Consider the following 27,376-nt stretch of genomic DNA (forward strand, 5'->3'; position numbering starts at 1 on the left):
TTTATTATCATTCTCACATCTGACTCCATTTTGAGTCAAATGTGCTTTAGACAGACAGAAACTTAATGCACTTAAACTATTCTGGGACTGTTTCCGTTTGGAAACCTGCAGAAGGGAAGCCCTTGGTCACTGGTGTGCAATACACACCTGTGTCCTCCGGAGACCGCTGTTCTTCGCCCAGCACAGCCCCACAGCTTTCTCAAACCTGGAGTGTCTGCAACACTTTGCAAGGACACAGTGGAGGGGGCAAGTCAGCGCTCCGACTTCCTCCCGACGCCGCCTCTGATTGGCTCTGGGCATACAAGAAACGGGTGAATGAGCGGCTGGCCCTCGCAGAAACTTGCTTGAGGTCTTTGGGTGGTATTGCCCTTTCCTCCTCGTCCGTCCGGCAGGCCCGCCGAGCCGGAGGAGGATGAGGTCGTCCTGTGTCCTGCTTACCGCCCTAGTGGCGCTGGCTGCCTATTACATCTACATCCCTCTGCCCAGCTCCGTCTCCGATCCCTGGAAGCTGATGCTGCTGGACGCCACTTTCCGGAGCGCACAGCAAGTGGTGAGACGCAGCCCAGGGCTGATTCTCTGTCCCTTCTCTTAAGCAATATTTTAGGGGGAAAGAGAATTTCCGGCCTTCGTCCCGTGAGATGGATATTTTTGTGGCGCAATAAGGCTATTGCTTTTTAAAGTGGTTCAGGCTGACATTTTCAGGATGTCGCATTCGCTTCTTGGCTAGCAGCGGGTTAGGTCTGTGTGTAGGTCTTTGTCTGTGTTGATACCGGAGAAGGAAGTTCTTGAGCAGAATTTGACGACTGTTTAAATCCTTCGTCTTTCCTAAATGTCACCTTCTATCTTGGTTTGCAACGTCAAAAATCAAGCTTCCAGCGTTTTATAACCCACCCCTCCCCCATTTTGTTCTCTTATAGAGGGCGGCAGAGAGCGAGTTAAGTGTTGTAGGAAGGCTCTGGTTCCTGGGAATGCAGCCACCTTAAGAGCAGACTTGGCACGGTGATCTCGTACTGTGTCCGACATTGGAGCCCTCCTTTGCCACGGGCAGCAGCCTGGGCTCCCACAGTACTTAGGGGACGGCACAGATCTGCACGTCATGGCCGACACTCCTCAGCTCAGCCCAACAAAGGAGGCAGAGAGGCCTGGCTGGCTGCGGGAGAGGCTGTGGAGGTAGTGACAGCAGGTGTTTGCATGATGCTCTTGTTTTGCGCCTGCCCTGCTGCGTTTCATGTATGTCCTTAACTGTAGAAGAGCTAACCTTTACCTGAGTCAGGATATCCAGGCTTAGCCTGGCAGGGTGACCGTTCTCTTTCCTGTACCATGAGTGTATATTTTTTTTAACCCCGTAGACAGAAAAATGTAACTTTCTGGTTTATTCTATGTAAGAGGCATTATTTTTAGTGCCAGACAATCTAAAATCTAAACTACAATCAGCTGTCAAGTCTGAGCCCTATGACTGAACAGGGTTTTCTGAGCATCCTGCTCTATCTAAACTCCTGACCCTCCCCCCAAACCGAGATTCCTCCCCTCCTCCAACCTTGGGCTTTAACCTCAGGTTATTTTTGTAAATTCCTTTAAAGAATGACAACTAGGGAGAGAGAGAGAGAAAAAGAAACAAACAGGATTTTCCTAGAGGATTGATATTCCTTTTCCCTGTGCATTCCAACTGTGTGTAGGATTACCTAGTCTCTGAGGCGTTATCCTATCACAAATCCCTTAACTAGGGTATTATAGCACATTTCTAGGAAGATTTTGCTTTTCTTGAATCCAGCCACGTTTCCACCCTCAAGTCCCGCATTTTCTCTTAGGAAGGGTCTATGAGGCAATAGAGCCTCTTCCTTCCCTCCTGCTTACTACAATGTTGACAAGACGAAAGAATGACAATCCCCTTCTCTAGCATTGGCTCCAAGAAAGGCAGTCTTGTGCAGGATGCTCTGCAATCACTGTCTTCCTCCAGAAATTTTGTAGCTGGGGAGTAGCACCCTTTAAAGATTCTGGGATACAATGATATTTACCTGGGTGGCTTAAATGGCCTTCTACAGTAAAAAGAATAATGCCTAATGATAAGAAAAACAGAAAGAAATAAAAAATAAGTCAAACTACTGTGTTGGCCACAGAGATTATTCTTGCCTTTCTGATCCAAGGAAATCTTCCCTATCATAAGTAATTTGAAAAAAGCCATGATTGGACAAATGTCTTTCTTCCCCAATAAAGCAACCAGTCCAGTAAGGCCTCTGGGCCTTACAGTCATCTGCAGCATGTGCCCTTAGCTGGTGTTTGGGAATGATAATGTAATAGTGCCAGGTCACAGAGACAGATAAGGTAGCAAGCAGAGTATCCTCACTGGACACTGTGGCTGGGGTTGGGTTAGCACACAAGTGGTTCTTATCATTTGTCTTCAGAACTGTAAAACATCAGAAAAGATCATTCAGCCCACAAGAAAGCATATTCTACCCAGGAAAGCAATTTACCAGTGTCACTTCAAATTGTCCTGGGGAAAAGGCAATGTGTTTGACACTTGGTAGTAAACAGAGCATGACTGTTAGTCATGCCTCCCTGAATCCCTCCTCAGCCAGGCCACTTGCTGGCTGCGAGGCCAGCCCATTAACTAACCTTCTCTGACCCTCAGCTTTCCTTGTATAGTAGGGCTGATAGCTTTTGATGCTTTGTAAGAGTGCTGTAATGTATTTTAATGGCTGGAATTGGTTGTAGTTATTCTTCTAAGTGGACTTCCCTGATGGCTCAGACCGTAAAAGCGTCTGCCTACAATGCGGGAGACCTGGGTTCAATCCCTGGGTTCGGAAGATCCCCTGGAGAAGGGAATGGCAACCCACTCCAATATTCTTCTAAGTATTGTCCCAAAGGGCCACTGTGGGTTGTGGGGAAAATCTATAGTACTGCTCAACTTTGTTGAAACAATAAAATAAACATAAACTAGAAGTAGACTACCTCATTGAAACCTGGAATGCTACCACTAAATTGCCTGGCATAAAGTTTGTTGCCCACATCACTTTAGTTTGAATTGATTGGCTTCATTACAAAAGCTACTTCATAGGTAAGGCTTGGTCAACTTCTTAATACAGCAGGCACCTGCCTAATATCAAGAAATGTGAAGGCTTGGGACTTCCCTAGAGGTCCAGTGGTAAGATTCTGTGCCTTTCACTGAAGGGGGCATGGGTTTGATCCCTGGTTGGGGAACTAAGATGCCATGTGGTGTGGCCAAAAAAAAAAAAAGTGAAAGCTACTTTTATTCTGTTGTCATTGGCAAATGCTTCACCACTCCCTGTCCCTTCTCATCTCCTTTATCTTCTGCTGATGAGTCAGAGTCATTGAGATTATGTTCATTGTGCTTTTCTTCCTTGGGGTCCTTCAATATTACCTAAGAAGAAGTTACTTAGGATCTTTCTCAAGTCATCTCAAACACAGATGCTACATTAGAGTCACCTAGGAAGCCTTCAAAAATCCTAATGCCCAATTCACAACGTATACCAAATTTATGCAGAATCTCTGGGAGAGGAGTCCCAGGAAGCAGTATTTTAAACAGTTCCCAAGGTGATTTCAGTGTGCAGCAAAAACTGAGAACCACTACTGTGTAAGTTAAATACACTGCTGATGTAGATTATATTTTTCTTAAACTGTTCAAGTTATATTGCATACATGTTGCTGGAAAGGAGCCCTTTACATTAGCATGTTTATCAGATTAGTCAGCTGATACTTTGGCTCTAAGGTGATAAAATAGCTAGGCATCTTTCAGTGTGATAGCAAAGCCATCATAAGACTTGGACAGTGGAAAAACACAGACAAAAATAGTCTGGGAAGGGCAATGGAGAGAGATGTAGATGAAGACTAGGGGAACAAAAGGAAGGAGTTTGGTGGACATTCTGAAGATATTTCAAAATGCTGTGCAAGCAAAAATTTTTATAAAATGGTAATCCTGATACAGGTAGAGATACTGAGAAGTATACACTGCTGGAAAAAAATGTAAATTTTAACAACTTTTTTGATGGCAGTTTGGCAGTGTCCATGGGAAGCTGTGGAAGTATTTATTCTTTGACCCAACAATCCCTCTGGATGAATTCACATAATTATGCATATAGTCAAAGCTATAGCTATAAAGATAGAAACATTTCATAGGTACAATAATCTTTTTAAACTAGTCCAAAATCACTGCCATATATGACATATATGAGAGAACATTCAGCAACCTTTCTTTTCTTTTTTTTATTTTCAGTGTTATTTTAAAAAATTTAAGAACTATAAAAGACTATGTAAATATGGTAAACCCATATTTTGGAAACTATGCAGTCAAACAATTAAGTTTGAAAATAAAGTTTAATGATGTACAAGTGATTTATACTGAGCTTTAAGTGAGAAAATGCTACAAAAAGCATATATGCCGTTATACCATTTGAAATATCTATACATCAAAACACAAAGCTTTATAAATCTATATATAGATGTATAGAAAAAGCTGGACATAATTTAAAATATAGTGCTTTTTTTTCTGGGCCATAAGATTATATCTTCAGGTTTCCTATCTGTATAGTCTAGTTTTTCTGCAATGATCATGAAATAAGAAATTAATTAAAAGCTTTTTTTGTAGTAGGTTTTCTACTTCTAAAGTGGAATTGAAATGCACATACATATCAATGTGATTAGTATTTCAGTAATTGTTCTATGAAGAAAATTATTTTATTTTATTTTCTCTTTTGGCTGTGCCATGTGGATTGTGGGATCCGACCAAAGATTGAACTCCAGCCATGGCACTGAGGTACTGAAAGCTTTGGGTCCTAACCACTGGACCACTAGGGAATTCCCTAAAATAGATTTCTTTAAAAAAGGCCTCCTGGATCCTTTGACCACTATCATGATAGCAGGTTTCATGTGCAGTCACTTAGATGTAACACAGATTGAAAGCTTAGTGTGTGAGTCTGACCCACAGAAATTGCAGCTTAGTACGATGAAGAAGCTATGCTCACGTATAGCTATTAAAAAGGCAAGCCCTGACAAGTATTACAGAAGAGGTACAGTTACAGGAGCTCATAGGAGGGAGTGGTTTTGTACGGTTTAGAGGGGGTGGTAAAGATGATGACTGAAGGTAATAATGGGCCACAGCGTGACTTCTTACCTCAATCACCTCTTAACTTTCTAGTTCTTACCCTACGTATCCTTTCAGTGACATAATGTAAAAGAGAGATTATTGAAGCTGATATTTCTGCTGAATGCTTCCCCTGTTTCTTATAAATGACAGTGATTTTGGACTAGTTGAACAAGGTATTTCATCCTGTAAAATGTCCTCAAACTTGCTGAAATCGAATGTGACCTCACCTGAATTCTCTGTGCATGATGCGCCTTTGGGCTGTGTGGGTATGCTTTAAATGACAGCTCAGCTGGATGTCATGCAGAACCCCAGCTTGGTAACCTTCTTCATGAGCATTCATGAACTGGAATGTTTACTCCTAAATTTAACTTTAAAACACTAGTGTATAATAAGTTTTGCTTATTGCCTTCTAGACTTGCCTTGACACATATTTCTTCATGTAAATTAGAGATTTCACTCACTAAGCACAGTAATTTTTAGCTGATTTAGTGAAATTTTCTTTAAACACACCTGGCAGCAGAATGGCTTTAAGAATAGCTTGAGGGTACAATATTTAATTAGTATTAGTTCTGACAGGTGAGCAAAATGAGTTGGTCTTGGTAGACAGAACCTGCTGGTGGATCCAATCAAATATTAAAGTCAGGTTGATTCAACTACAAGTGTGTAAGATAATGCCTAATTTGTAGTTCTCCTTTTAATTCTTTATTTTTTAAACTTTTTATTTTGTATTGAGGTTTAGCCAGTTTCCTTTTTACTTTTCCTAAAACTCTACAAATATGGCTCTAAGCACAGAAATGCCAACCTTATTACTTTATTTTAGTGTGATATCCTATTGCTAACATGTGGCCTGAGCTTGATATGAAAATATTTCTGAGGTGTGAAAGTGTAATAATCGTTCTTAACCATCCTATTAATGCACAATTAGTTCTTTTAAATTAGTGAGCATATGTTTACTTTTACTGACAAATGAAACTATACAGTAACTGTCTACCATTTATTTTCTCCTTCATTTATGTTTATAAAGAAAGACGTGTAATTAAATTTCATGTTGACAGGCCTAACTATCTTCTCTACCTAGTCTAAGATGTGTCATAGTATGAAATTTTAACAGTCTTTTAGTGTTTCCAAAATAAAATCTATATCCTAGCTTAATATCCTATCCTTAATAAAGTTAAAATTCCAAAGTCATCATTAATTCAATGAACAACAATGCTAGGAGTTGATGAAGCAATAAAACACATGTCTAATCTTTACAAGTTTACAGTCCAGTGAAGGGAGATAAGTCTACTGACAGTTACAGAATGTGATGTGACCTGAATGATAGAAGAATTATGATAGAGGCATTTATGGGTTGCTGCCTTAAAAAGGACACATAATGTTAACCTGTGGAGAAGGAAATGGCAACCCACTCCAATATTCTTGCCTGGGAAATCCCACGGACAGAGGAGCCTGGCAGGCTACAGTCCATGGGGTCCCAAAGAGTCAGACATGACCGAGCAACTAAACAACAACAACAATGTTGACCTTGGCATCAGGAGCAGATGTTTCCCTTTCACACTGATATCAGCTCTGGATTATCAAGGCTGAGTGAGCATTTACAGTAAAGAAAAGTCGCTCGGTCATATCCAACTCTTTGCAACCTCATGGACTGTAGCCTGCCAGGCTCCTCTGATCATGGGATTTTCCAGGCAAGAATACTGGAGTGGGTTGCCATTTCCTTCTCCAGGGTATCTTCCTGACCCAGGGATCGAACCTGGGTGTCCCACACTGCAGGCAGACTCTTTATCATCTGAGCCACCAGGGAAGCCCATTTACAGTAAAAATAACGTCTGTTAAGCATATCCTGAGCGTTTACTCTGTGCCAGATACTGTGCTGTGTGCTTTACATACAGTTCATTTAGTTTGTATAATTCTATGAGGTAAGTGTTCTTATTTTCCTTATTTTACAAAGGAGGAAACTGAACTGTAAAGAAAAGTAACTTGCTTTTGATAACAAAACTTGTAAGCGGTGGAGCCTGTGTTACTGTGAGTTTAAGAGCTCAAACGTTGTGCTAGGTTGACTTTCCATAAGAGCCAGCTGAGTGAAAGAGGTGAGGAAGAGAAGAAGGAGAGAAAGGAGGGGGAAAGGGCATCCCAGACAAAGGGAATGTTCCAGTGGGAGAGGATGGTACAACCTAAGGCCCTAAAAGTAGTTCCGAGTGGCTGGAGTGTAAAGCTCAGAAGTCAGAGAGGTGAGGTCGAAAGGAAGCACAGGCCAGGTAATGAAGGGTTCTGTGGGCCAGGAAAGAGCCACTGAAAGGATTTTAGCAGGGAAGTCACATGGTCAGATCTGTATTTGAGAACGGTTTTCTCAGTGGCAGTATAGAGACTAGAGTTAAAGAAAATAAATGAGGGCAAAAGACCACTTGAGAAGCCATTATCCAGATGAGAGGGGAGAGCATGAACTAATAAAATGGGACGGGTTTGGAGTGAGGCTGGCCAGAGTTGCTGACTGCAAGAGTGAAGGAGAGAAAGGAGTCAAAGATGACTTCTGGGACAGACTCTGCAGTAACTGGGTGAATGTTGATAACAAGCCTGATTAGGAAAAGGAGCAGGTCTGAGAGTGAAGGTCATAGAGTTTGGTACCTTGCTTTGAAGTGTCCATGGGACCAGTTTAAGTGTAGCTGTTCATAAATAGTTTGCATATATAAGACCAGAATTTGGGGGAGAGAGAGAGCGCTGAGCTTAAGATATGGGCTTGGCAGAGGTCAGTGAATGGGTAATGGTGCAAGCAGTGGGAATGAATGTGTTTAGAGTGAGAGGAGGATGGGGGGATCCTACCAAGAAAACCCCAGGAGCTCACCAGTGAGAGGAAGAGAAGGCCAGCCCTAAGAGAATGAGACCCTGAAGAACATAATTCTTTGGTTATACCTTACATTTTTATAGCACTGCAGGTTTTACCAAGGGTTTCACTTACATGATCTCATTTTATTTTTACAATAAATAACTGGCTGACATTAGTTATTTCCATTTGTTGAGTGAGGAAACAGGTTCTGAAAGGGTCAATGACACTCCCAAGTTCACATGAGTAATAGTGGCAAAACAGGACTGGAATGAAAATTGCTAGACTCTTAATTTCGTGTTTTCATGGCTGGGCCAGGTGACCTGAAAACAAAGTCCTGCATGATGGATTTGCCCGTTTTTGTCTCTGGTGCTGTCTCTCTGACAGGTACTCATAGCTGCAGGGATGCATGTGAGTATGCTCATGATAACTTTATTACGGGTACATTGTATCCTGACTTTTTTTTGACCTCCGGCTATTAAATAAATCTACGCTGGTGTTTTCCAGACTTTTTTCCTGTAAGAGATTTGATGACCTTTGTAAAACACGCCAGGGGAACATAGAGGAAATACTAGGGGAATCTGTAAGAACTTGAATGACAGAATTCACAGGACTCATAAAGAAAATTATACAAAGGGTTCTCAAAGAGAATGCCAACTCTGATAGATTTTGAATAGTTATAAAAAATGCTTTCAAGTTCTTACCTCTATGAAACACCTAACTTTCAGTGTCTTACAGCTCATCTGTAACCTGTTAGCAGCCTACCTGTTGGCTGCTAATAGTACAGCCTGCAAACTGTAAGGAAGCTCTCTTTGCTATGGTTTGTATCCTCAGTCACTCAGTCATGTCCAGCTCTTTGCTACTACATGGACTGTAGCCTGCCAGGCTCCTCTTTCCATTGAATTTTCCAGGCAAGAATACTGGAGTGGGTTGCCATACTCTCCTGCAGGGAATCTTCCCAACCCCAGGGATTGAACTCGAATCTTTTGTGTTTTCTGCGTTGGCAGGCAGATTCTTTACCACTGTACCACCTGGGAAGCCCTATAGTTTGTAACTCTTTAAATACATGTATATGGCTACTAAACACAGAGAGATTGTCCCCAAGTGGCATGTACCTAGGGTAGCCTCAAAGTTGCATGTACCTAGGGTAGCCTCAAATTTTATTTTTCAAACCATGCCATGTCTGAGAGTAATAGGGGTTGCTATTGATAATCATGACAGGACAACCATTTTAAACCAGAACTATTCCCAGACGAATTTGGACATATGCTCAGCCTGCATTTATGTGATGTGCATTCATCAGCATAATCACCTCAAAGTTCCATAAGGAATGATTGCTGTGCTCCCTGCTCTGCTCAGAGTTTACTGTTAATCCTCCAGGGAACCAGCTCCCACCCCTCACACCAGGTGGAATTCCTGTTCTCTAGGATAGTGGCAGAATGAAAGCACTAAGTTCTTTGGCACTTAGGGCCTGCTCCAAACTGGTACCACTCTGCTGAATCTAGCCTCACAGTGTCCCCATGACCATCCCGACACCTCTCCGCCTGTTGTCACCTCTGCCTTACATGCCCTCCCACCCTCTTACTTTAGCCAACACCCCACACATCTTTCAACACCCACTCAAAGATCATTTCTTTTGGAAACTTCCCCTCTTCCCCAGTCAACCTTCATCTCTCTCTCCTTCATACACTGCTAGCATTTTGTTTTTCTTTTATGGCCTTTGTATGTTTCCTAATGTTGCTATTTCTTTACATACAAACTCCCCACCAAATCATAAACTTCCTCACCTATCATAGACATAATTTTTCTCTTACTATTTTGGTATTTTTGTTTTTTGGGTTTTTGAGTGGGGAGAGGGGTTTGAAGATAATGCGTGATAGAGGAAGTAAGAATTCATAGTTCTGCTTTCTTTCAGTCCTCCCTGTTACTTCATTTGCCCCAAACATCAGAACTGGTGCTTTCTTGTGCTTCTGACTCTGAACGTATCCCAAAATGGCTTTTTGTTGTCCTTTGCAATTTTTTTTTTTTGGTTTGTTTTTTGCAAGCCTTGCTGTTTTCTAGGTTTCTGATTTCCTCAGAATATTTTTGTAGATTTATGGCTGTTTTTAAATTTGTAATGAATCATGTGTTTCTAGCTAAGTGTTAGTTATATCAAGGCCACCTCCTTAAAAGATAACTGGCAAATTCCCACATTTATTTGCTATCATTCTCTTTTTCTCTTTTTCTCCAGAATGGATAATTGATGAATGCCCCATGAGAAATTAATTTGACTGACACTCTTCTGTGCCACCTGTCCTATAATATTGTCCCTGCCCTGGGACACAAATTACCTTTTACTTGACCATTCTGAAGTCTACTTTCCTAAAACACAAGATGTTTATTTCACTGTTCCTACTTTATGCATCAGTTCTAAAAATAGAGTCACTCTATCCCAAGGTTTCAGTCACTTCCATTTCATGGCTGTTGGAGAGAAGCAAGTCCAGAGGAGCCGTAATCCCTGCTTCCTTGATTTTCTTCACAAGACAAATCTATTTTGCTTTTAAAAGATGATTGACTTTTAATAGAATAAGATTACTGGTAGGTGCCTGCATAATAATAGATACACTTATCGAATGATAAACACAGTCGCCTTGTGAAATAGTAGTTAATGTCCTCAGCTAAGGGAGATAGAAACTCAGTGAGGTTGAGTGGTTCACAGACATGGGACTGCCTGGGAGGCTGGCTGTGAACCTGGCCTGCTGGATTCCATAGCCCTTTCAGCTGTCTTCCACAGCTTCCTGTTAGATTGTTCAGTCTCCCTTTTTTCCCCTTATTATTCCGCCCACAAATCTTTTGTGTAAATCCACATTGAAAAAGCATCTCGTGGGCAAGGAGCCTGCTATGTACTGTTTACAAATTTTAGTCCTAGAGGGTTTTAGTATATGTTATACACTGGAAAGTGTTCATTGGTAAATAAGACTAGGAAATGCTGAGTTAAACAGAGTTAATCAGGGTTTCTTTTTTAATGGTGAAACATTTCAGAATCCCTATCATACTGACATGTATTTTGAATTTTAAAGAAAGAATATTTAGTTGAGTCCCATATTTAATTGACTATCAATCCTTATTTGAACCTCATGGTACTGACGGTATATTTACAGAATTTGGGGGTCCATTTTCATAGTGTTCTAGAGCATGGATTTGGGGATCAGGGAGACTTGTGCTCAAATCCCAACTTGAGCTATACTAGCTGTGTGATTCTGACCTTGTATTTAACCTATGAGTGTTTCCTGATCTAGTAACTGGTCACGATCTTAGCTCCTAAAGTTATCTTGAAGGTTGCAAATGATAATGTATACAAAGCTTTATTGTTTGTCATCACCCCACAGTAGTTAATATGTAAAACACTTGGAATAATAACCCATCAAAAAATAAATATGTTTGGTCCTAATCTGATTTTTGGCAGTCATCTGCAGTATATTCCAATAGTAGTGTACAGTTTTTTATTTTTTAATTTTCACCTTTATTCTTGTCAATCTGCTAATGCTCTCAATTCATGGATTTCTATACAACTGTAGATCATTTTTACCTGGCCTGCTGTTGGCTCCTGCTACTGGGCTTAAATCATAACTTTACCATTTACTAGTCATGAGACTAATTGGGCAAGTTCCTTAAACTCTTAAGTAACTTAAAACTTAAAAGATTTAGTTTCCTTATCTATAAAAGTGGAATAATGACAGTGCTTCCCTCGAGGCTTGTTGGTTTTATTGTTCAGTTGCTAAGTTGTGTCCAGTTCTTTGCAACCCCATCAACTGCAGCATGCCAGGCTTCTCAGTCCTTAACGCTCTCCCAGAGTTTGCTCAAACTGTGTTCATTGAGTTGGTGATGCCATCCAACCATTTCATCCTCTTCTTCTCCTTGTGCCCTCAGTCTTTCCCAGCATCAGGGTCTTTTCCAAAGAGTCAGCTTTTTGCATCAGGTGGCCAAAGTATTAGAGCTTCAGCTTCAGCATCAGTCCTTCCAGTGAATATTCAAGGTTGATATCCTTTAGGATTGACTGGTTTGTTCTCCTTGCTATTCAAGGGACTCTCAGAAGTCTTCTCCACACCATTCAAAAGCATCAATTCTTCAGTGCTCAGCCTTCTTAATGGTCCAACTCTCACATCCATTCATGACTACTGGAAAAACCATAGCTTTGACTATCTGGACCTTTGTCAGCAAAGTGATGTCTCTGCTTCTTAATATGCTGTCTAGATTTGTCATAGCTTTTCTTCTAAGGAGCAACCGTCTTTTAATTTTGTGGCTGCAGTCACCATTTGCGGTGATTTTGGAGCCCAAGAAAATAAAATCTGTCACTGTTTTCATTTTTTACCCATCTATTTGTCATGAAGTGATGGGACCAGATGCCATGGACACCATGATCTTAGTTTTTTGAATGTTGGGTTTTAAGCTAGGTTTTTGACTCTTCTCTTTCACCGTCATCAAGAGGCCCTTTAGTTCTTCTTTGTTTTCTGCCATTAGAATGATATCATCTGCATATCTGAGGATGTTGATATTTCTCCCAGCAATCTTGATTCCAGCTTGTGATTTATCCAGCCCAGCATTTCACATGATGTACTCTGCATGTAAGTTAAATAAGCAGGGTGACAATATACAGCCTTGACATACTTCTTTCCCAATTTTGAACTAGTTCGTTTTTCCATGTCCGGTTCTAACTGTCGCTTCTTGTCCTGCATACAGGTTTCTCAGGAGGCAAGTAAGGTGGTCTGGTATTCTCATCTCTTTAAGAATTTTCCACAGTTTGTTGTGATCCATACTCTCAAAGGCTTTAGTGTAGTCAATGAAGCAGAAGTAGATGCTTTTTGGAATTCCCCTGCTTTTTCTATGATAAATGTGATTGTATATGTAACATTCTTAGCATAGCAATTGGTATATAGTAAGAACGAAAAACCTCTTCCGGTAGTTAAAATTTTGGAGTCTATGGGCTTAGTTTGCTGATGTTCTACCTGGATATGTGAGTCATCATCATAGAGGTAACATATACCATCTAACCATTTCACATATTAACTCAATCTTTATAACAACCCTGTGTTGTTATTAAAGGTCAACACATTTATATTATTGTGTTAATATTATTATTATTATTCCTATATTAAAAATGTAGAGATTATTCCTATATGAAAAATGTAGAGATTGAGGCACAGAGAGGTTAAGTAACTTGCCCAGATTACACTCCTAGAGCCAGAATGCTAATTCAAGCGTTCTGGCTTTGAAGTTAGTACTCTAAAAGCTGAAGAAATTGCATGTCTTTTAGACCATTACTGTCTTATGTCAAAGATCTTTGTCAGACTCTGCCACGATATCTGTTGGTTTTAGCATAAGATGTGTCACCTAAAAAGAGTTCCTTAGACTTTAAGAATCTAAGGTACAGTTGGTGACATGACATTTTGTTACATAAATGAAAGTGCTTTCCTTGAATTCTGCCCTGATGTGATCCATCTGACACTTGTGAAGATAGTAAAGAAGCACTTGCAAGCAGGGTTGATACTTTCCTAAACAAAGGGCTTTGAATTTGCTTGAATGATTGCCATGTTTTGGGCTCAGAAATCTGACCTATAAAGTTGGAAAATATGACTTTGACCTTTAAAGTTACTAAAGGCAGATGTCTTCAGCTTGACCACCATAATAAAGGAAATTCACCATGGCCTCTATCATTGGTTTAATTGAGTAATCAGTAAATGTCAGGCTCTGGGGTTATAGCAATTCACAAAACAAATAGCACTTGGCCTTCCTGGAGTTAAAACCCTAAGCCAAAAATATATGGCAAGTAGTATAAAGGAATGGAGAAGGAAATGGCAACCCACTCCAATACACTTGCCTGGGAAATCTCATGGACAGAAGAACCAGTCCATTGGGTTGCAAAAAAGTCAAACATAACTTAGCAACTAAAACAACACCAATATAAAGGAAATATAGGAAATATGGAGAAACTTATTGGCAGGTCAATGTAATTGCAATTCCCTAAAGACCTGAAATCCCCTAAGGAAACAGGGTTGAATAAGAGAGTGGTTTTAGAGTTGGCGAGAAGAGGTGGAGCCAACAAAGGAGACAGAGCAGTCATGGAACAAAGGAAAACTGGGGAAACAGTGTCAAAGAAACCAAAACCCACAAAGTCTCCACCAGGAGGGGGTGGTCAGCTGTGTCAGATTTTTCTGAGAAATGAGAAATCTGAGGATGGACTCAAGCCCTTTCATTAGGCATCCTGGTGGACCTTTTAGTGGGTCAGCCACAAAGCGTACTTTCAGGCAACAGTGGCTTTTACATTTCAGCGTCTCAACCTTTAGCCTCTTTGTTGGAATGATTTCAAGGATGTCTGCCAAAAATAGTGTTATAACTTTGGCAGTGTTGTTACTGAGCTATCACTTATGACGGAAAACAGCCAAAAACTCCTTCATAGCTTGTAATTAAAAGAACCTGACATGGAGTTTACCAATGGATATTACTGAGGTGCTAAACAGGTTTATATATAAATATATAAAAATTATCAATATATAACTACCAGTAGTACATTCGGAGAAGGCGATGGCACCCCACTCCAGTACTCTTGCCTGGCAAATCCCATGGACAGAGGAGCCTGGTAGGCTGAAGTCCATGGGGTCGCGAAGAGTCGGACACGACTGAAGTGACTTAGCAGCAGCAGCAGCAGCAGTAGCACATTAAAGAAGTAAATGTATATTTGAAAATAAAAAATATATTTATAAAACTAAGAAACAAGAGGAAATAAAAAGCCAAGAAGCTCTTCTTCCTCAAATGACTATCTTTAAATTTGTGTTTGTTGATTCAACTATGTGGAAACATATTTTAAAATCTGGACTCTTATAGACTAAGTAGCTTTTCCTGTCTGCTTTCCAGGGAGGGTCACACCAGATGATTTCCTGGCTCCCTAAAAGCATGTTTTGGGAGAAATTTTTGCTTAAAAAGTTGGACTTTCATTTGATTGTTGTCAGTGGTTAAATGTCTTCTGCCATTATCTACCCCATCCCCATTTTTTGTTTTTGTTATTTCCATTTTCAGATTTTGGAGAACCTGAAACAATCCTGGGTAGCATGTTTTAAGTTCTATATACTTGTGATCCTTAAAGGTGTCTCCTTAAAGATTGGTTCCTGTGGTTTTTAGTGCATGTGGGAGAGCTGGGTTTCCTTAAGGTCTTTTGTAACCACTGAAATAATGCTTAATATATAGTGTTATGTTCTGTTACACTTCTTCCTCTTTCTGTTTATGGAGGAAAATGGTGCATTGTGCTTTCTCTAAAGTGCCAGTATGCTTTCAGCAATTTATTGATCACCCAGGAGGTGTCACACACTGTAGAGACCTTGAGGTGCTCACATTTCTAGTTTGGAAAAACCAACGAAACACTTCCAACAAGGCCTACTAAGTGCTATGGTTCGTGGTACTTAGTGGGTGCTGTGGGAACCCAGCAGAGTAGCCTCTGTGTGTGTGCCAGGGGGGGACTCAGGCAGAGGATCCCAGAGGGAGTGCAGGCTCAGCTGAGTCTGGAAAGATGAAAAGAAGCACATCACACAGATGTGGAAAGAAGGGCATTCCAGGAAAAGAAAACAGCAGGTGCAAATCCCTGAGATGGGACAGCATGGACACATACCCAGGAGTTATTTCTTTTGTATTTCAGAGAGATATGAAACTTGTAAAGGAGATCTTTGCATAACAAAGACATAGGTGGAACTAGTCTCAGTCTTGTGTCGTTAAGATATATTTCAGTTTTAATTATGGTAAATTTAAGTAAGCCAATATGATAATGAAAACATACAACCAATATATGATTTTTCAGGAAAATGTACTACTTGGTGAAATAAGCTTTAAACTACTTATTAAAAATATTCTGTGTTACAGACTAGTAGAATAACATTTAAATTCTAGTGGCCAAATACATAATTTGATTGAAAAACAATTTGTCTTTCTACTGTTGTTTGGTTTTAGACGCTTTTTGCCTTAGACCAACTTAAAGAAATTTTTGTTTTTCTTGTTATGTTCCTAAAGTGCTGCTTCAGAAAGTATTTCTTTGCTTAAGGTTTGAAAGAAACACTGCAGTTGTTGGCAGCTGTGGTGCCTTATGAGATGAGAACTTCTTGTATGCTCATCAAACGGGTTAGGTGTCTGTGATTAGAAACCTCTTGTTTTAACCACCCAGTCTAGTTTCTATCTCACCTCCTCTCTTGTTCTACCCTGATTTTTTTCCTCCATAGAACATATTGCTATTGGCAATTGTTTCTTTTAATCCTTCTAAGTAATTTCTCTCTCTAAGTAATGGTCTCCCCTGCTAGGTTGGAAGCTTTGTGAGGGGAAGAAGGAAGTCTGTGGGCTTCCCTGCTGTGTACCCAGCTCCTAAAAGTACCTGGCAGAAGATAAATGCTCTCGTAATTGCTAAGTGAATTGATGATAAGTAATTCAAAGCCCCTGGACAGCTTCCACAATAAAGAGAATTGGTGATAAAAACCAGACAGGATGTTGAGCATCTTTTCATGTGTTTGTTAGCCATCTGTATGTCTTCTTTGGAGAAATGTCTATTTAGTTCTTTGGCCCATTTTTTGATTGGGTCATTTATTTTTCTGGAGTTGAGCTGTTGGAGTTGCTTGTATATTTTTGAGATTAGTTGTTTGTCAGTTGCTTCATTTGCTATTATTCTCTCCCATTCTGAAGGCTGTCTTTTCACCTTGCTAATAGTTTCCTTTGATGTGCAGAAGCTTTTAAGGTTAATTAGGTCCCATTTGTTTGTTTTTGCTTTTATTTCCAATATTCTGGGAGGTGGGTCATAGAGGATCCTGCTGTCAGAGAGTGTTTTGCCTATGTTCTTCTCTAGGAGTTTTATAGTTTCTGGTCTTACGTTTAGATCTTTAATCTAAGTAATGGTTTATTACTTAGTTTATTTTTGTGTATGGTGTTAGAAAATATTCTAGTTTCATTCTTTTACAAGTGGTTGACCAGATTTCCCCTCAACATCACTCATTATCAGAGAAATGCAAATCAAAACCACTATGAGATACCATTTCACACCAGTCAGAATGGCTGCGATCCAAAAGTCTACAAGCAATAAATGCTGGAGAGGGTGTGGAGAAAAGGGAACCCTCTTACACTGTTGGTGGGAATGCAAACTAGTACAGCCACTATGGAGAACAGTGTGGAGATTCCTTAAAAAACTGGAAATAGAACTGCCTTATGATCCAGCAATCCCACTGCTGGGCATACACACTGAGGAAACCAGAAGGGAAAGAGACACGTGTACCCCAATGTTCATCGCAGCACTGTTTATAATGGCCAGGACATGGAAGCAACCTAGATGTCCATCAGCAGATGAATGGATAAGAAAGCAGTGGTACATATACCCAATGGAGTATTACTCAGCCATTAAAAAGAATACATTTGAATCAGTTCTAATGAGGTGGATGAAACTGGAGCCTATTATACAGAGTGAAGTAAGCCAGAAAGAAAAACACCAATACAGTATACTAACGCATATATATGGACTTTAGAAAGATGGTAACAATAACCCTGTGTACGAGACAGCAAAAGAGACACTGATGTATAGAATAGTCTTATGGACTCTGTGGGAGAGGGAGAGGGTGGGAAGATTTGGGAAAATGGCATTGAAACATGTAAAATATCATGTATGAAACGAGTTGCCAGTCCAGGTTCGATGCACGATACTGGATGCTTGGGGCTGGTGCACTGGGACAACCCAGAGGGATGGTATGGGGAGAGAGGAGGGAGGAAGGTTCAGGATGGGGAACACATGTATACCTGTGGCGGATTCATTTTGATATTTGGCAAAACTAATACAGTTTTGTAAAGTTTAAAAATAAAATTTAAAAAAAAAAAAACCAGACAGGAAATTTTCCCTGTACATCCTACTTCTCAAATAAGATCGTCATCAATAGGACCAACCAGTAAAATGTGTTTGCTTTTGCCCAGGATTCCTATTTCCTGTCCATGAAGAGCCCAAATAGGAAATGATAAGGAGTAAAGTTCCTGAGAAAGCGGGAATTTGAAGCAACAGTGAAAGAAAGTATAGTCAGCAATATAAGCCATTCATTCAGCAGTTATGTTGTTCAATTGCTAAGTGGTGTCTGACTTTTTGTGACCCTAAACTGCAGCATGCCAGGCTTCCCTGTCCTTCACTACTTCCCGGAGTTTGCTCAAATTTATATCCATTGAATAGGTGATGCTATCTAGCCATCTTATCCTCTATCACCCTCTTTCCCTTTTGCCTTCAGTCTTTCCCGGTATCAGGGTCTTTGCATCAGGTGGTCAAAGAATTGGAGCTTCAGCATGAGTCCTTCCAGTGAATATTCAGGGTTGATTTCCTTTAGGATTGACTGGTTTGATCTCCTTGCAGTCCAGGGGGCTCTCAAGAGTCTTCCAGATGCCATGATCTTAGTTTTTTGAATGTTGAGTTTAAAGTAGTTTTTTCACTCTCCTCTTTCGCCCTCATCAAGAGGCTCTTTAGTTACTCTTCACTTTCTGCCATTAGAGTGGTATCATCAGCAATTATACTAAGCACTAATTATGTATCAGGTATAATAATAGACCTAGGGGGGCAAAGATGGAGACCTTGAAACTCATAATGACAATACAGCAAGTGTCAAAAATAGAAACTTGAACCAGGTCCTAGAGAGCATTGAGGCAGGAGCAACTGTCTGAGAAGTGAGTTGGACAAGGTGTCACAGAGGAAGGGGACATTTGAGATGGTCACTGAAGGAGGAACTGGAATTTGGTAAAGCAGGAGAAATTCCGTTAGAAGATAGAGCCCTGCACTTCAGCTTTCTGTACCTTTGAGGAAAGTAAATACTACGCGGGCAGGACAGGCAAGTTTACAGGCAGAGGTGTGTACTGCTCAGTGGTGTGTAGGAATATGAGTAGGTAAAAGGTTGTTTGAGCAGTAGGTAGATGTCAGAGGGTAGAGAATGTAATCTCTGACTATCACAGCCACTGAAATTTTTTTCTCTAAAAGCATATTTCCTTTAGTAAATTGGAGGACTGAATTATTTTATATAGCATGAGGTACATAATTATGCTATAAAAATTTAGAAAATAGAAAAATTTACCTACAGTCTCACTGTAACACCATAAAGAAACTTTCATTAAAAGAAATACTTGACAAGTAAAATATTTTTGCAAAACTCATACAGCTGGTAAGTGGCTAAGAAGGAATTTAGACTTGTTTGTTTTTATTTCAGTCCTTTGGTCTTTGCAATCTGCTATGCTGCCCTTCAAAGGGAAATATAGGAGCTTGTTAACAAAGTTCCTGTTCCTCCAGGTATCTTCCTCTAAGCTTTAATCTAATGATGATGCCTTGCTTGTACTCAGAACTTGTCTAAAATATTTTTTAAGAAATTTCATTTCAAGTCATTTCATGAGGTGCATGTGAACGTCCATCTCATTACTTTATAGTCTCATCTTGTTTATGAATGAAATGTGATCCTCAGCTTCATCATACATCATGTTATCTAGAGGAACTTTGACTTTACCAGAAATAAAATCCAACTTCAGGGAAAGAGGATTTGCCCCTATTAAGGGTATAAAGGAGTGAACCAAAGTCTCTGAAAGTAGTTGTAAAAAGTATTTTTGGTCAGTTAGATTACATATGTGAACTCCTTACTTCTTTGCAAGGGTTAGATTTACATGCTATGGAAGCTGCTTTGGTTTTCAGTTTGTGTGAGGACTGTCAGCTTCCACTCCTGCTGGAGTTATGGGATCTGCATGTCCAGAGCACCTGTGGGTTATCACCAAATGTTTAACACATCTGTCAACTTCAATAATCCTATCTGACTGAGTGTTTTAAACCTTTTTGATATTTGTTGGCAAAGCTTCCTAAATCATTCTAATGAAGAAGATTTCTAGCTAACTTTGGGATGCTTCAGAGGGTCCATGAAATATTCCAAAGAGAGATATTACACTAATTAGATTCATTTTGTATACAGAATTATATGGGGAGTATTGTCAAGTGAGTAATAAGTCTTGGGTTATATTGCATGGTGGACTTCCCTTGTGGCTCAGCTGGTAAAGAATCTGCTTGCAATATGGGAGACCTGGGTTCGATCCCTGGGTTGGGATGATCCCTGGAGAAGGGAAAGGCTACCCACTCCAGTACTCTGGCCTGGAGAATTCCATGGACTGTATAGTCCATGGGGTTGCAAAGAGTCAGACATGACTGAGCGACTTTCACTTTCACAACTTCAAGGAGAAGGGCCAGTGACCCTTAGCACAGTACTGGGCACCAGTCATTGTAACACCCAGTTATAAATAGCTGGATGTCACCTCCTGGCATCCTTGGGATGGGAGGGCCAAGAAGGAGGTAGCATGAAGGCAGTTTGGACCTCCTTTCATACTCATATATCATATCATATTAGAGTCTCTTAAACATACTTTCCTCTTACTCTAACCCAATTAATTGTCTCAGAAAAATTAGTCTTTATCCCCCATTTTTTGTGTGATCCCTCAAGAATGACCATAATTACTGCTAACAAGACTGTAGTTGAGGAGAAGGAAATCTGTATGGCTTTAAGGGAAAAATAATTTTTTAATTTGAAGTATAGTTGATTTACAGTATTGTGTTAGTTTCAGTTGTACAGCAAAGTGATTCAGTTATGCATATTTTTTCAGATTATTTTCGATTATAAGTTATTACAAAAAATTAAATATAGTTCCCTGTGTTATATAATAAACCCTTGTTGCTAACCTATTTTTTGTATAGTAGTTTGTGTCTGTTAATCCCATATTCCTATTTTTATCCTTCCCCAACTCCCTTTCTCCTTTGGTAACCATAAATTTGTTTGCTGTGTCTGTGAGTCTGTTTTTGTTTTGTATATACATTTATTTGTATTGTTTTTTAGATTCAATATAAGTGATATCATATATTTGTCTTTGTCTGACTTACTTAGTGTGATATTTTCTAGGTCCATCCATATTGCCAGAGATGGCAATATTTCTTTCTTTTTATTGTTGAGTAATATTCCACTGTATATAGGTACCACATCTTCCTTAAGGGAAAATAATTTTTAAAAAGAGACAAGTGCATCAGCCTGTACAGTCCTTGGGAGGGTCCATAGCTCTCATGCAGATTCTCCATAATCCCATTGTCACTACTTTCTACTTAAACTACTATGTGTCACTGCAATTTAAAACGTGAAATGAAACCAAAAAAGTCAATGATATCTATTTTTATGCCTTAATTTTGTTATTATTGTCCAAGTTTTGAAATAGGACATTGTCTGTATGAAAAAAAAAAGTGATCTGACTTTGAAACAGCAAGCTTGAGAACTATAGATTGACATGCAGATATGTTATTTTTGGCCCATACTGCTTATTAAACATTTAAAACTTCATTGCCAACAACTAAAATTAAAAATTTCTCACACAATAATCTGCACTTCCTACTTTCTTGAAAAATCAGATCATCGGATAACACTGGGCCAGAGTTGCCACATCACACAGTCACCTGGGAAGGCCCACAGCTTCTTCCTTATTCAGGGCATTGTTTTTCCAGTTTGCCACAAACCTCCCCACTTCCTGATGTATTACATCTGTTTTACTTATTTGTGTGCACTATCTTGAACCCTGAAGACACGAGTTCATGACCTATTTTCTACAGTTAACACTCATTTAATGTTTCATATAGTTAACATATTTTTCATTTTGCACAAGTGTTCCAAAAGGTTCCCATGCTTGAATGGTTCAGAATCTATGTCTTGGGGAAACAAGACATAATTTACACAGCCAGTAAAATCATACAGATGCATAAACCTAGAGGTGTCAGGAGGCAGTAAGTATACATGGGTAATTTTCAAATGGGCAGTGGAGTTAACAAGGGCTGTAAGCTCAGAGAAGGACTGGATCGACCTTGAGAGTGTTAAGATCAAAGATGTGTCTTGAAGAATGCATCAGAATAACATTGCAGGCAGGCGAGTGGAAGGGGAAAGAGGAAGAAAAGAATATAAAATATGAACAAAAGCAAGTTGGTGAGAAGGAACTGTAAGTAGGCCTGAGAGTTTGGTTGGATAAAGGAGCTGTTTAGCAGACTTTGGGCTGCCCCTCATCAGCGAATACTATCCTACATCCATTCTTTAATTCTTCCCATCATTGTCTATTCACTTTACAGTTGTTCTGGAAATGCCCATAGCAAAAGTAGCAAGCAGCTTGTGCAAACACTTGGCCCATCTTTCTTTATGCAAAGCACGTTTTCCACTTTTTTAAAAGTCCTTCTTTGTGTTATTGCTTCTTAGCTCTCTCTCCCTCAAGAAAAAAGGGACAGGAGACCTTGATTTTTAGCCTAGTAAGGTCTCTAGCATCAACTAGGAAAACTTGGAGAAAATGAAAAGGAAGTGTGGATAGGAACGGGGGGTTAGTTTGGCAAGCACCAGCAAGTTTTAGGAGAGACTCAGGTTTACCTAACTCTTTCACCTAGAAACTAAGGCCCCTATCTGGAGAGTCACCTTCAAATCGCCTCAAATCGTCAAATGCAGGACATTATGTTCTGCACTTGTTCCTCTAATTCCTTGTAACCCCTGGGAAGGATCCTTAGGATGGATTTGCAGGCCTGTGTCCCAGTGTTCAGTGTTGCATAAAACTGTATAACTGAGGAAACCCAGCACAGTCCTATATTGAATGGATGTAGGATAAAAATGAAATAATATGGGACTTTGCTCTTGGTCCAGTGGTTAAGACTCCACATTCCCAATGCAGAGGGCCTGGGTTAGATATCAGTTCAGCTTTGATTGTAAAACAAAGGGGTTGGACTAGGCAATTCTTCCCAAATCAGTTTTTAAGGAAATTTAATAGATATGAAAAAATGAAGGTGGCGCTAGTGGTAAAGAATCTGCCTGCCCATGCAGGAAACTCAAGAGATGGGTTCAGTCGCTGGATTGCAAAGATGCTTTGGAGTAAGAAATGGCACCCTACTCTGGTATTCTTGCCTGGAGAATTCCATGGAGAGAGGATCTTGGCAGGCTACAGTCCATGGGGTTGCACTAAGTTGGACACGACTGAGCACAGCATGCAACACAGCACGATAATGTCATAACAAGTTCATATTGTATTTTAATGAAAAACCTGAGCCTTTCTTAAGTCCACCCATGTTTCTAAATGCTTCAGTTGGGTTTGGTTTTGTTTTTTCCTTTGGTTTTCTTTCTCCTCTTCAACCTGTGTCCCTTCTTACTTCTCTGAGTCATCAGACACTTTGGAGGGAAGATCCTGGGCTCATTGTGTTTGTCTTCCTCTTCCTCCTCCCACCTCTTTGTCCCTGAGTCCCTCCATTTTACCTGTGTTCTTGTGGATCTTGACAAGTAAGAGTTTACAGATGTCATTATGTTTGTTGCCAGAGATTGAAATTCTTTCAAATTTAGCTTCTATCTGATCTTGTTGCTTCTGCAGCTTTTTGAGTGGAATGACTCAGCTTTTCACAGAGTGAGTCAAGCTCTCACTGAAGTCATTTTTAGGCTTTGGTACATTCTCTTCCAGGGCCTGAGGCTCCTCTACCAAGTGACCAGCACACTCTCATTCTCCATCATGCACTGGGCATCACATCACTGCCTCCTTCACCATCTGGCTTGGCTCTGAGGGCCACTAGTTCCCCGAATCTGTGGTGTTAGAGAAGTGGCCAAGGGGAGGGGTGGCTTCTGTGGGGGCCCAGCTGCAGGGAAAGAAACTGGTCCAAGCCTGGGAGGGGCTGGAGGACTGGAAGAGGGCAAGCTTGTGACCGGATCTCCTGCACAAAGGAGGCAGGGAAACAGAAGTCTCTCCTGCTCAGCAACTTTGAAGCAGCCCTCAGGCCTGCTCCGCATTCATTCATCTCTGCGCACTAGCTGCTCGAATATGCAGATGTCTTCAAATGGGTTCCTACTCTCAAAGAGTTGATGGGAGAGCAGGATACAAATCAAACCTCACACTGAGAGAGGAGAGGTGTGGAAATAGAGATATGTTCAAGCTACATGTTGACACGCAGTGTGACACACGGAGTGCAAAAAAATCAGTTCTGTGCCAAGGGTGGAAGGGGAGCGGACTTTAGGCAGGAGGTGTCTTGAAGGATAAGGAAGGGTTCAGGGGAAGGGATCATTCAAGCCTGAGGGAGGCCAGTGTGGGCCAGATGTTCCTCTATGGCTTGTCATTTGCAAGCCCTGCCCTTGGCAGCCCCATCCCAGGGCTTTCACACATTGCAAAGAAAATCAGTCACAACAAAAACTGCCTGATGAGAGGCTGTTGCACACTTTGAATATAGTATGTGTGCATGGTAAATCACTTCAGTTGTGTCCGTCTCTTTGTGACCTTATGGACTGCAGCCTGCTGGGCTCTTCTGTCCATGGGATTCTCCAGGTAAGGATACTGGAGTGGGTTGCCATTTTCTTCTCCAGGATGTCTTCCCAACCCAGGGATCAAACCCACATCTCTGAAGTCTCCTGAATTGGCAGGCGGGTTCTTTATCACCAGTACCACCTGGGAAGCCCTCAAGCACATAGTATCAGTTCAGTTCAGTCATTCAGTCATGTCCAACTCTTTGCGACCCCATGAATCACAACATGCCAGGCCTCCCTGTCCATCACCAACTCCTGGAGTTTACCCAAACTCATGTCCATCAAGTTGGTGATGCCATCCAGCCATCTCATCCTCTGTCGTCCCCTTCTCCTCCTGCCCCCAATCCCTCCCAGCATCAGGGTCTTTTCCAATGAGTCAACTCTTCGCATGAGGTGGCCAAAGTATTGGAGTTTCAGCTTCAACATCAGTCCTACCAATGAACACCCAGGACTGATCTCCTTTAGGATGGACTGGTTGGATCTCCTTGTAGTCCAAGGGACTCTCAAGAGTCTTCTCCAACACCACAGTTCAAAAGCATCAATTCTTCTGCACTCAGCCTTCTTCACAGTCCAAATCTCACATCCATACATGACCCCAGGAAAAACCATAGCCTTGACTAGATGGACCTTTGTTGGCAAACTAATGTCTCTGCTTTTGAATATGCTATCTAGGTTGTCATAACTTTCCTTCCAAAGAGTAAGCGTCTTTTAATTTCATGGCTGCAGTCACCATCTGCAGTGATTTTGGAACCTCCCAAAATAGTCTGACAGTTTCCACTGTTTCCCCATCTATTTCCCATGAAGTGATGGGACCAGATGCCATGATCTTCGTTTTCTGAATGTTGAGCTTTAAACCAACTTCTTCACTCTCCTCTTTCACTTTCATCAAGAGGCTTTTGAGTTCCTCTTCACTTTCTGCCATAAGGCTGGTGTCATCTGCATATCTGAGGTTATTGATATTTCTCCCAGCAATCTTGATTCCAGCTTGTGCTTCTTCCAGCCCAGTGTTTCTCATGATGTACTCTGCATATAAGTTAAATAAGCAGGGTGACAATATACAGCTTTGACGTACTCCTTTTCCTATTTGGAACCAGTCTGTTGTTCCATGTCCAGTTCTAACCGTTGCTTCCTGACCTGCACACATGTTTCTCAAGAGGCAGGTCAGGTGGTCTGGTATTCCCATTTCTTTTTTAGAATTTTCCACAGTCTATTGTGGTCCACACACTCAAAGGCCTTGGTATAGTCAATAAAGCAGAAATAGATGTTTTTCTAGAACTCTTTTGCTTTTTCGATGATCCAGCAGATGTTGGCAATTTGATCTCTGGTTCCTCTGCCTTTTCTAAAACCAGCTGGAACATCAGGAAGTTCACGGTTCACGTATTGCTGAAGCCTGGCTTGGAGAATTTTGAGCATTACTTTACTAGCGTGTGAGATGAGTGCAATTATGCAGTAGTTTGAGCATTCTTTGGCATTGCCTTTCGTTGGGATTGGAATGAAAACTGACCTTTTCCAGTCCTGTGGTCACTGTTGAGTTTTCCTAATTTGCTGGCATATTGAGTGCAGCACTTTCACAGCATCATCTTTCAGGATTTGGAATAGTTCAACTGGAATTCCATCATCTCCACTAGCTTTGTTCATAGTGATGCTTTCTAAGGCCCACTTGACTTCACATTCCAGGATATCTGGCTCTATAGGCAAGTCTAATGTGCAGAAGAACTACTTGGAGACGTTCCTGGGTCCTACTCCCAGAGGTAGGCCACAAGAATTTGTGCTCAGATGCTGCCAGTCTAGGGAACACCTTTTGTGTAATCTCGGACTAGACAACTTGCCTGATTATGTAATGAGGATAATAGAGATAAGGGACAAAAGAACCCGTTCTCAATGACCTTCTCTTAAAAATAAGTGTATTTAAAAAAAATTTTATTAGAGTATAGTTGATTTACAATGTTGTGTTAGTTATAGGTGTAAAGCAAAATGAATCAGTTATATATATATACTTTTGTGTCAGGAAGCTTCCTGTGTGCTGTTTTGGATTTTTTAGGAATTCTCTGTTCCTTATTAATTCCTGAATATTCAGGAATTAAGAGGAGAGGCAAGCCTCTCCCTGGACTGAGGAATCCAGGCATTTCCTTCATTAGTGTTTCTATATGGTGATAAGTACCCTCTTCCTTCTTGTGAACCATACGGTAAAAGTGATTATTTACAACTCTCTCTCTCTTTAATATGGATCGCCTATGTTTTGTAAGTCTGGAATTTTAATCTTTATCTTTGCTGAGAATAATTACCTTGTAAGACAGTATATATGCCCACACCATGTTGATTAAAACACCTTTGCTCCATCAGAGCTCTGGTCCCCGTGTCTTTCTTTTTCTTTCTTTCTTTCTCTCTCTCTCTCTCCCTCTCTCTCTTTTTCAGGCTGATCCCCTGGAGTGCAGAGGCTCTCTGAGTTCACTTTCCTGCCCGGGCTTCTAAGACCCTCGTGAGAAGGCACTCTGCACCTTCACCCCATCGAGAGGGCACCTGAGGCCTTCGTGAACAGAGCAAGCCTCGTGCATGGGCTTTATTGGCTTTCTGTGTAAACCAAGGAATATCAGCCTCTTTCTCTCCTTTACTTTCTTATCATCGACTCCAGACCACCAAGTTCCCGTCCATTAAAGGACCTCAACACTTTTGTATTATTGTTAAAGCTGTTGAAGTGTGAGCTGATTAAAACGTCATTTATTCTCAAAGCATTCCAAAGCAGCTGATAGGGAGGACCATCACCTTTCCAGCTGAGAAAAACTTCTTTAAATTATTTTTGTTTACAAGAAGAATTCTCTTTGACACAAAAAGTAGAAGGACATACTTTAAAATATAAATTAAATATATTGTGACCTTGCTACCTCTAAGGAACAAAGTTGCCTTAAGGCATTCTATTGATTATTAAGCTTTTTTGTGTATTCCAGCTTCACCCCACTCTATTATAAATAATAGATCCCAGTATATTTATAGTAAATAATGTAAGGGATCTTCTTTTAGAATTAGCCATCAAAGAATAAATATAAATTGCTATATTGTGTAAGAGTTCTCTGCTCTAGACAGCCATTCCTTCAAATGCAGTTCACAAAGAACCACATT

The 27,376-nt window shown here is 40.5% G+C and overlaps 1 protein-coding gene across 1 annotated transcript in view; it reads left to right on the forward strand.

Annotated features, from left to right (window-relative positions):
- Positions 1-265: 265 nt before the first annotated feature.
- Positions 266-27,376, forward strand: part of NCEH1 (neutral cholesterol ester hydrolase 1) — a 67,953-nt gene continuing 40,842 nt past the window's right edge. The window contains exon 1 of the mRNA XM_055569037.1: positions 266-550. Within this exon, the coding sequence (XP_055425012.1) occupies positions 413-550 (138 nt within the window). The 5' untranslated portion in view covers positions 266-412. The remainder of the gene's footprint in view (positions 551-27,376) is intronic.

This window comes from Bubalus kerabau, chromosome 2, assembly GCF_029407905.1.
Source record: "Bubalus kerabau isolate K-KA32 ecotype Philippines breed swamp buffalo chromosome 2, PCC_UOA_SB_1v2, whole genome shotgun sequence".
Taxonomy (NCBI): Eukaryota; Metazoa; Chordata; class Mammalia; order Artiodactyla; family Bovidae; genus Bubalus; species Bubalus kerabau.